At 31.2% G+C, this 11,448-nt stretch overlaps 1 protein-coding gene across 2 annotated transcripts; it reads left to right on the plus strand.

The window, feature by feature from the left end:
* Positions 1-409: 409 nt before the first annotated feature.
* On the plus strand, positions 410-3,598 carry LOC108336209 (NAC domain-containing protein 73). 2 transcript variants are annotated; one of them, XM_017572573.2, is made up of 4 exons: positions 410-619; positions 709-944; positions 1,118-1,307; positions 2,798-3,598. In XM_017572573.2, the coding sequence occupies exons 2-4, from the start codon at positions 783-785 to the stop codon at positions 3,394-3,396; spliced, it is 951 nt and encodes a 316-aa protein (XP_017428062.1). In that variant the 5' UTR covers positions 410-619; positions 709-782; the 3' UTR covers positions 3,397-3,598. The 2 variants fall into 2 exon arrangements, with proteins under 2 accessions (XP_017428062.1, XP_017428054.1); XM_017572565.2 differs by having other exon boundaries at positions 410-583.
* Positions 3,599-11,448: the final 7,850 nt, after the last annotated feature.

Consider the following 11,448-nt stretch of genomic DNA (forward strand, 5'->3'; position numbering starts at 1 on the left):
CGGTTCGTATGTAGATGTCTGATATGTCTGTGAATTTTATAAAGCTTTAAGGACACTCTAATTTGACACTGCAGCTGAACTCCTAACACGCACACATGTTCTTGCTAAAAAGGTGAAACGTCCTACAAAGAATCAGGTTGCCCCATCTCCACTCTTACCCACCACCGTTTTCTACCTTTTTATTTTTCTTTCTCCTATTTAGTTTTCTCATTGTTCACACAATTATAGTTAATTTTCTTTCCTTAACCAGTGTAATTAATCTTTCATGTATAACAATAATAACTTTTTAACTCACTAAGACAAGAGTTAAAGCTCATAATTTAGTCCCTGATCCAAACGTATATACGGGCACAAGCAAACTTGGCGTCCAAGCATCCTTTTCTATATGTAGAACCCACTTTTGAGTCCCACCTTTCTTTTATCGGTTATACCCTTTGCCCCCTCTCTCTCTCTCTGAAGAAGTTGGTACAGTGCAAACAGTTTGGAAAACCAAACCTAGCTCAATTATACATAGAGAATACATGTAGGGGAAGCAAAAGTGGGATACCAATAGAATTTATTTTCTCCCTACCAAAAACAAGAGGTGAATCGGGAAAAACTTGTCTCGAAAGAGACAAGGGTATATGAGCTTTATCTTTTCCTTTTTGTGTTGCTCATTCTCTGCTATTCTTTTTGTGTTTACTTTTTCTTTCTTGCTTATATTATTAGGGAGCTGATTTGTAAGGAGGTTTGAAGGAAATCAAGGATCTGTTTTTGGATATATGGGCATATAGGAGAAAGAGATGACATGGTGCAATGACTCAGATGAGGAGAGGGGAATTGAACTGGTTGCGCCCACTGTTACTCCTGCAACTAACAACACTCTTGTTACTGACACAAAACAAACCGAAAATCGTACCATAACTTGCCCCTCATGTGGCCATAACATTGAATTCCAAGATCAGGTACTGAAGAAGAGGTTTTGATTTTATCATTCACCACCATATGTGCTGTGTGTTTTTTATTTTATAAAACCTTGCCTGTTTTGTTTCTGGTGAAGAAAACTTGCCTTTGTTTATCCTACAAACTTTAATTTATTGTTATTTTTTATGTCTTTGGGCTGCATATGAATCAATAGACAGGAATCAATGACTTGCCGGGGTTGCCATCTGGTGTGAAATTTGATCCGAATGACCAAGAGATATTAGAGCATTTGGAAGCGAAGGTACTTTCTGATGTTCCCAAGCTCCATCCCCTCATTGATGAGTTCATACCAACGCTTGAAGGGGAGAACGGGATCTGTTACACACACCCAGAAAAGCTTCCAGGTGTTTGATATTTTTATTTTGCTTTCAACTTTTTTTGTTTATTTTGCCGTGTGTTTGATGCTTCTAGTTATAAGCTTTCATTTAGTTTTTTCCTCTATCATATCTATAGTAATTTCCCTAATTTTTCTCGTCTCATCATCTCTATCTTCTCTTCACCATAATCTACCATAAAATAGGGTAAAAGTTTACAATTTTTCGGATGGTTTGTGACAAAAGTTGTGGTTACGGTTAGGATGGAATTCATTTGTGATTCCTCGTAACCAATAAATACGGTTAAAGTAACTCCAAAAGCCTTGATATGCGCGGTTGCCTACGGTTTCAAACCACGGTGTAGAGGTTTGATGCATATTTAGTGTTGTTTTATCATTCATGAAATAAGGTTCTAGTGATGAAAATAAGTTTGCTAGAAAAAAAAGAAGCTTAGGTTGATGGAGAAAGCATGCCAATTCGTTTATACTCTCCACTAATTATGCAGAAATCTGCTTATTATTTTTGAAATTCTATGCTTGTCATGGAAGATATTCTAAAAGTAATATATATAGGAGGCTATTTTCGTGAAAATTAGGGGCGAAAATGAACAGATACCCTTGAATAAGATACTTTACCAGTCGACTAAAAAACTATTTCTGGCTTTGCTTTTCTTGAATTTATAACGTAGCAATACAAAATTTCACTCTTTAGGAGTATATATGTGTCAGTCTTTTTTCTTCGAAGAAATCGAGAACAAATGGGAGGAGTAAACCAAATCTGTAAATCTTCAAGTATGTCACAAGGAAAAATAATTTATTTGTGTTGTCAATGACCACCAAACTCAATGGTGGCATCTCATCTTACATTACCCAAGTGGCATAAGTGAATGTATATATTCTTTTCTTAAATTCAATACTTCTAGAAAAAAAAAATGCTAGCAATTGATACGCTCATTGATGTTTCTTTCCAACATATTCTTTATTTATTGGGTGAGTTTCTATTAGGCTTACCAGATAAATAAATAGATAATAAGATCTATTTGGAACTGATTAAATGTAACTAACACCCTTTAATTTCTTATTGTTAATTTTTAATGCTATAGTGTACTTTTTTAATTTGGGGATAAAAGGGACAAGAAAGGGAAACAATTTATTTTGATGAATGACTTGATGATGTTAATAAAGACAAGAAGTAAAAGAAAAAAGAAAAACCAAGTCGTGGAGAAGCAACTTAGCTTTTCATATCTTCACCAAAAAGCCATATTATATGTCCTCAATCTAAAGATTGCAATCCCCATGCATTATATATGCTCATGCACGTAGAAGAACGAGTCTATTACGTACTCTCTCCATTATGTTGTCCTTAATTACCTTATATTTCCCTATTGATATATCCTCAAATTAAATTGTAAGGTTGTTTTGCGTTCCTGGTTTGAATCTGTTATGTTTGTCGTTATGCATAAATCTCATACGTGCAAATACAAGATAAATGAAACATATACATTCGATGAAGAGTTGCAGGTGTAAGCAAAGATGGACAGATCCGGCATTTCTTTCATAGGCCGTCGAAAGCATACACAACCGGAACAAGGAAGAGAAGAAAGGTTCACACTGATGAAGAGGGAAGCGAGACAAGGTGGCACAAAACAGGAAAAACCAGACCAGTTTTTGTTGGTGGTGTTGTGAAGGGTTTCAAGAAAATACTGGTCCTGTACACCAACTACGGGAGGCAAAAGAAGCCGGAGAAGACGAACTGGGTGATGCATCAGTACCATCTTGGCAGCAATGAAGAAGAGAAAGATGGAGAATTAGTGGTTTCGAAGGTGTTCTACCAAACACAGCCTCGACAATGTGGTACTTCGATCATAAAGCAGGATCTGTACGATGAAGAAAGATTGACTAACCAGAGTGTTGTCGATGATGATAATATAGTACCTAGAAGTGCAACTCTAATGGACTACTACAACAACCCTTCTTTCATAAATTATGAGCATGTGGGTGGTCGCAATAATAGGGAAACTTCACCTCAACTTATTCCAAATTTGGTTATGCAAGGTGATAGCTCTTCTTTCATTCGCTTAGCAATGGATGCCACCAAAGCCAGGCTGAACACCAAATAGCTTTCTCAGAAACTTTCTTGCTAGATATAATATAATTGATATGTTGATGCTTTTTTATTATATATAATGTATTTATTCTATACATATTTGGAGAAGGATAAACCATTTCACCCTGGTTTGACTCTTGTTTTACTATAAGTTTAATGTACAGGTAATTAAACTTGTAAAACCCTTCAATTGTATTTTTCTATGTCAAACTATTACTGTTTTATAATGCTTTTAAACCTTTTTCTGCTTTATAATGCTTTTTCTTAAACCTTTTTCTCCTTCTCTATTTCCAATAACTACTTAGGTTGATGGATATCAGGTTAATAATCTAAGTTCATTTTTTATAATCTAAGTTGAAATATGAGTCTAAATCTTAGATTAAATACAAATAAGAAGCTGAAAACTTATTAATCACTTGTCTTATAAAGTTTTTATAAAAATGGAACCAATATCTTATGTAATTGAGATTAGATCTCATTAATATTGTGTCCCTATATAAATCTTTTATAAACCCAGGTCTCTTATCTCAAATAACCACTATTATCATTTGATAATTATAATTTCAAAGTTTTTTTGTCTATGTATTCGGATATTTTTTCGGATTAAACAACTTAGAAGTGAAATTTCGTATATTAATGATTATCCAACGTAAAATTCAAATTTTCACTTTTGGATTTCCAAATATTGAAATATGCTTTTTGGTATCGACAATAAGTTACGCATTAAATAATTCATAAGATTAAGTTAAACATACAATTTTGTATGGCGTATTGTGAAATCCATCAATTTGGATTATTTATTCTACACTATATAATCCGTTCATCCAGTGTTAATATGGATTATCGAAATGTAACATTATAAATTGTACAATCAATAGTTTTAGTGTATATTTCTTTTCTATTTGGATTGCTTAATATATATATTTATTTTAATTTTTTAGCTTAATTAATAATTTAGTTATTATATTTAAGTTTATGATTCACTTTTATTAATGGAGTTTTTTAATTTCCTTTATTAAATTTGACTTTAATATTGTTTGAAAGTTTTCATATTAAAATTTGATTTATTTTGTTTCGAAATTTATTTATATTTTTTGTTTATTTTTTTATTAGAGTATATATTCCATCATTTTTCTTTTCAAAATATATTTCAAGATCGTATAATCTAAATATATTTTTGGATTCAGAAATATCTTTCAAAATATATACTTCATAGTACTTTTTCTAAACACATGCTAGATTACACAATTTGAAAATTATTTTTAGATTCAAAAATTGTAAGACCTATAGAGTATTAGATGTAGTAGAGTGTTTTAAATAATGATATTTCATTATTTTTATTTCAAAAAATATCAACACTATAAATAGAATTTTCTAATAAGGAGTTTCATTATTTAAGAAGCATTATTTCTCTAAAACTTTATTCTTTAAAATTTTCTATGTCTTCTCTTTAGAAATTTTAACTCCATACTCATCTATCGGAAGATCAGAGACCGCCTAAGGGTTCTTTTAGGCGAGATCTTCATTTATAGCCAAATGATTTCAGCTATAGAGTAAGTTGGTTTCTATCCTTCTTCTTTAAAGTTTGGTGTCTTTGCATGTAGGAGTTTTCTTCACTCTTTTTGGGTTTGAGTCTTCTCTAAGACTCTCTCTTGCTTTGTGGTACTGAGGGTATACTCTGATCAAATTGTCATAAATTTTAGGAGCAAATAGAGATCTTGGAGCCATAGGTGGAATTTTAGAGTTCTTAGAATCGTCGGAGCGTCAATCAAGTAAGGAAGCTAGTTTATTTGGTTTAGATTTAGTATGCATGTAATATTTGATGTTTGTATGATGATGTGATGATTAATTTGTGAAGTTTAGTTAAATAGTGAAATTTGGTAAGTTGGGTGCTTAAAAAGGGTGGTGTGTAGTTGGTTTGCCGATGTGAAAAATTGTTTATTGATGAATTTAATAATGTAGATTTAGTGATTTTAAGCTGATATATTTTTACTAAACTTGGGTTTGGAATAAATTAGAAGAAGGGTGAGTTTGGGCATAAAAATGGGAGTTTTGACAGGTTAAATTTTAAGATCATGGCTTTGGGGAAAGCCTGGAGTTTTGGGAACTGTCTTGGTGCAATTTAGGGCTTAGTTGGTCTCTTATTGTACCAAAAATCTAGTAGATCTTCTAGTAAGGAGTCATTTGGTGTGGAGTCGTCTGGTAAGGAGTCGTTTAGTGAGGAGTCATTTGATAAGGAGTTGATAATGTTGTCGTTGACATGATCAAATTAATACTACTAAATTATAACAACCTCGGTATTGCTAAAATAATAGCCAACAAAACAGAAAGGGTAAATTTAACACTAACTCGTCTCCTAACGAACATGAAATTGATTATTAGCAAATTAATTTTTATAAATGCTATACAAAAGTGTTAGTAAAATAATAAAGAAGATAAAGATAAAGAAAGGATTAAAGAACAAAGTAAAAAAAGATAGAACAAAATAACAAAAGATAGAAAGAAAAAAATTTCACTAGTGCAAAAACAGCGTATAACGTCACACGTTCAATGTCCAACCACGGAATAACCAACGTTAAAAATGACCGGTGACATTTTTGTAAATAAATGAAATTGTAGAACGTCGAAGCCCCATTCAATTCGACGTTCTATGATAGTAATTATTTAAACCAATGCGTCATTCTCTTTCTTCTTTCTTTTAAACCACCAATAGTACGTCGAATCCTGTAGGAGTTCGACGTAATATTTGTCCGTCAGAAGCCAAAAAGTTACCCTTTTTAATTATTTTTTTTTATTTTAAACAACAAATAATACGTCAAATTCTGTAACGACTTCGACGTATTATTTGTCAGCCAGAAGCCAAAAAGTAACCGCTTTTTAATTCTTTTTTTCTTTTTTCTTTTAAACCACATATAATACGTCGAATTTTGTAGGAGCTTCGACGTATTATTTGTCAGCCAAAAGTTTCCCTTTTTTAATTTGAGTGGGAGATTGAAAATTCATTCATTTTATCTTAGCGCGTGAGACCTTCTTCTCTTTTCAAACTTTTCTCGAACGAAGTTTGACGACCATTATATGTAATCTTTCTTTCATTTGATACAAATGCATGTTAATTAATTACTTTATGTATAATTTTTGTTTGTTTTGACCGATTATATTCGTGTTCTTGTCCTTCATAAGCGCATTCTACTTTCTCTCTCACTGGTGGAAACACTTTATTTCGACGAACCCACATTTTGAAGGTTAGTTTTCGTTTTTGTTTTGAAAAACTTATTTGTTGAACTTGTTTGTTGTTATTTTTTGTTGAACTTATTTGTTGTTGTTATTTGGTTGAACTTATTTGTTGTTGTTGTTGTTTGATTGAACTTGTTTGTTGTTTGTTATTGTTGTTTGTTGTTGATACTATACTACACGTTCATAGTTCATGCTTTATAAAATACCAAATATTAAAATTTGTTATTTTTCTGCTTTTTAGGTCTCATGGAGTTGTAAAAAAGGATTACAATTAATTAAAAAAAACAAAAAAATTGTTTAACGTCGAATATTAACAAAATTTGATGTCAACAAGATTAACATCGAATTTTTTAAATTCGACATCAATTTAACGTCTCCCGATATGACGTCGACCTCGAATTCGACGTGAAAGGCCAAAAAACAACGACGTTATACGATATTTTTGTTCTAGTGTTTATAAAGAGATTTAAAAAGATAAAAAAACAATGATAAGGAAAATAAGTTGATTTCACTGCCTTTTCAAAATAGGACTCATCATTGGTTATCTAAATATTATTGTTCAATTAATTATTATATTATATTTTCAAATTAATCAATGTAAATTCTCAATTAATTTGTTGGTGTTCTCACTCTTAACCAAAGTACATTCTTAATTAAAAACATTAATCATAGTAAATTTAACCAATGTACATTCTCAATTAAATATTATTATGCATAATCATGTATATTCTCTTACCTCTATGTCAAGTAAAAAGCTAATTAACCAAAGTACATTCTTGATTAATTCTTGTTAAAGTTTTAACCATTAATCAAAATACATTCTCAATTATAGCAAATTTCATTCAATCACATGAAAGTTTCTAACTTTAATCAAAGTAGATTCTTAATTAAAAATAAGAACTCTTGGACTCATACGATTGATATGTTATGTAGATTTAACACCATGTGAACTTGCTATAATGTAAAATTCATTACTTTTACTTTATTAAGAAGTAAAAGACATAGATAAAAATAAATCACAACAAGAACAAACAAATTTATTCATCTAAACTCAGAATCCAAGTAAGAAATTACAACAGAATCAACTAACACTACATGAAATGTAAAAATAATATGAAAATATAAGAAGAGGGGGTGGAAAACATGAGAGAAGAGAGGGTGGACGAAATTTGAACCCCCAAAGGGTTCCTCGGCTCCCTTAATGTGTTTGTCTAAGTCTCTTTATATAGAAATTGGATTGAGCTTTGTTTCAACTTTTTTGTTGTTGTAATCCTCTTTATGATAATGTAATCTCTTCCAATTATGTCCTAAATAATCCAATATCTTCAAAATATATTTGATTGTTGTGGAGATATAAAATTATTTGAGAAGATATATGCTAGATTAAAACAAAATTGGTAAATATTATCTTTTGATATTTATTGATATAGTTAAATAAGGTAATTTACAATATCAAATTAAATATCTTAATATATTTTTCTCAAATTATTTTAATCATAAACATTTATCAATTATCAAAGCGCTTTTAGTAGAAAAAAATAAAGAAAACCGCAAGATCCAATTTTTGTTGCATCTTCCCTCTTATTGGTTTAACTAAATTTCTTCACTTTTTCATACTATGCTTGGATTGACTCCTTGTGGTCTTGATTATTTGTCATTCTTGGATTTATTTTTAAGGTATCATGAAAATTGAATCAATTATTTTCACACCTTAATGAGCTTAACTTAGCTGCAGCTACACTAACATACATCAAAATATCCAAAGAACATTTATGCAACGAAAAAGCTATTTTTAACATGTTTTTGTATCTCATGCTAAATAAACCCAATTATAACAAATCCTAATTAAAATATTTTATTAAAGTACAAAAACCAATTAAGAATATAATATTAAAGGTTAAATGACGGCATAAATATGCACTCATCAAGAGTCATCTAATAAGGAGTTGTATGATGATATGAGTTGTCTAGTAAATGACTATGTGGTTTAGGATCTCAACTTCAGGGTTCTGGATATCAGTTTTGGACATTCTTTAGGTCATTTTGGAGGTTTTGGTCCCTTTCGAAGCTATTGGTGAGGGTGTCCAAGCTATTTTCCTTACCTAATGTTTTCCTTACCTATTGTGTGATTATTATTTCCAGACTATTATAAATGATTTTTTTATATACTTGAAATACTTTGAGTATGTGATGATAATGATAATTTAATAGGGTGATTAATTGAGATGTGTATATGTATATTTATGGTTAGTGAACATGTTTATGTGTATGATTATGGTTAATGAATATGATGATGATGAGTATGTTTGTGAGCACTTGATGGGTTGTTTTTTATCATTTGATGGAGATTTAGTAGTTTCATGTGTTTGTATGTGATGTTTATATGATGTTATCTCTGTGAATGAAAATTTGTGGAAAAGAGTTCCAAGGAAGAACTTCTTATTGATGGTTACAAAGTATTTTGTGTATGAATGTATGGAGCTAGGTACTGGAGTTTATCTTGACACTCTAATAATCATCCATTCTTAAGTAGAAAGGGGGTGATGTATGTGGTGAAAGTAGTAGGAGGTCCTCATGTAGGGGCTTTACCTTAGCCAAAGACGGTGTCTAGGGGCTTTACCTTGGCCAAAGACATTACTAAAGGACTAACCTTGTATAGTAGCTTGGGGTGGGCCAGTAGTATCACCACTATAAGTGCATCAACTACCATAGTTCAACATTCATACTATATTCGGATGAATCAAGTCTAGGTTGATTAAATGAATAGGATGTGTGATTAATTGGATTGGAATTATGTTTTGTGTTGATGTAATAATTGTTCTAGAATAATTATGTTTACACTAACTTACCCTGCTTGTTTTCTTTGTGCTTGTATTGTATGGTTTGTTTGTACATCGTCTATGATCATTTGGGTGTGAGTAGAGAGCGATGGGATTTTTGTGGAGCAAGCATTGGACAGAGGAATAACATATGTTTAGTGATTCTAGACTAGTTGTTTGTAAATAGTTTTGATCTTAGTATTTTGTATATAAAGTTTATTTTTATGGTTATGTTAGATAACTGTAAATTAACTTTATATTCTTGTCTGTTAATTGATCTACTTTATTAACTATGTGATGATCCCTCTATAATTTTAATACTATATTTCTAGGATGACATAGAAATACATTCTGAAATGTTATTATATAAAATACATATTGAATTGTGTAATTTAAAAACTATTTTGGTATCTAAACATAAACATGCGTTTTGGATTATCAAATGTATTTTTTTAATGTGTTTTAAAATGCATATTCTAGAACATGGTTTTGATCTAGAAATATTTTTCAAATTTGAAAATAATTTCCAAAATCTGAAAATATTTGTTGGATAAATATTTCAGATTATATAATCTGAATTACATTTTAAAAACATCATATGCAAGGGTAACTTTTACCTGTTTATTATAATTTTAACAAAAGGTAATTTAGAGTTGAAGGGGTTAATCCTTTAAGAGGGTCAAATTTTGTTTTAACATCCATTCAAGCATCACTAAATTGTATCAAGATCTCAAGGAGTCTTTTTGGTGGTATAGTATGAAGAGGGATGTGATGCAGTTTGTGGCAGCCTGTTTAACCTTCCAGAAAGCTAACGTGGAGAATCAGAGACCTAGTGGGTTATTATAGCAGTCGGAGATAGTCGAGTGAAAATGTGATAACATTTTTATGAGCTTTGTTACCCATTTGCCATGATCAGTTAGAGATCACGATGTTATCTAGGTCATAGTGGACCAATTGACGAAGAGTTCCCATTGAAGTACCTGAAAAACACTAAAAGGGGGGAGGGGTGAATAATATTAAGGGAAAACTTTTCGCAACCCTTCCGATATAACACGTTATCGAGATCTGAAATTTTCTTTTAAAAGCTTAGACGTTCAACTTGATAAATATGAATAAACGATGGTAGTCTTTGACGTGCTATTTAAACTATATTCTATAGTGTTTTGTAAGAACTTCTTTAATGAAAAATGGTCGTTTAGCTTGGAAGATTCTTGTGTTTGGAAGTTGATAAGTGTGAAAAAGAGTTGTTTTTATACTTATAAATGAGCTCAATCTTGTAATTATTCATGTTGTTCCTCATTGAAAAGTTGTAATAGGTAGTAGATTGTTATGTAAAATATTGTACAGGAAATGGTGTATTATTTAGACTCTGTTAACCAATTTTCGCAAAGCGAAAGCCAAAATTCGCACTGCCAGAAGAAGAAAATTCGCATAGCGCACCAGTACCTGTGCGCTGAGCGAATAACATCAGTTAAAGTGCAGCAGTTAAGAAAATTCGCATAGCGCACCAGTACATGTGCGCTGAGCGAATTAATGAATTTAAGTGGCTTTAAAAGACATGACAGAGCGACAGAAACAGGATCTTCGGATAGAAGTTCCGAACAAAAGAAAGAAACAAAAACATTTTAGGAACTTCCAGAGACTACTTGAAGGCATCAAGACACCATTGCTGCAAGGGATTGCTTCAAATGTGTACGTTTTAGATGACTAGGAGTAGTTAAATTTCTCTTTCGTTGGGATTGGATGTAATGAACTCACTGTAATTTTCTTACTCAATATATCGTTGTTCGTTCATATGCTCTTTCTTGAATTTATTATCATTGTATGAAAATATAATGTTATTTGAATGTCTTTGATTACTGGAAAGTAACTTTGAACATGAACGAACGTAGATAGAGCACTTAAGTGATTTGGGATCTAGGGATAGACTCAATAACTTGATCATTCTTAACATCGGACTTAATGCAAATTGTATATTAAATTGACTAAGGGATTATCATTTTAATATATTA

Source organism: Vigna angularis, chromosome 1, assembly GCF_016808095.1.
Source record: "Vigna angularis cultivar LongXiaoDou No.4 chromosome 1, ASM1680809v1, whole genome shotgun sequence".
Classification (NCBI taxonomy): domain Eukaryota; kingdom Viridiplantae; phylum Streptophyta; class Magnoliopsida; order Fabales; family Fabaceae; genus Vigna; species Vigna angularis.

Bases quoted from the DNA above. Each gene is read 5' to 3' on its own strand.
- LOC108336209 (XM_017572573.2), top strand. From the start codon at position 783: ATGACATGGTGCAATGACTCAGATGAGGAGAGGGGAATTGAACTGGTT. The intron at 945-1,117 runs GTACTGAAGAAG...ATGAATCAATAG, and splicing joins ACATTGAATTCCAAGATCAG to ACAGGAATCAATGACTTGCC. The intron at 1,308-2,797 runs GTGTTTGATATT...GAAGAGTTGCAG, and splicing joins ACACCCAGAAAAGCTTCCAG to GTGTAAGCAAAGATGGACAG.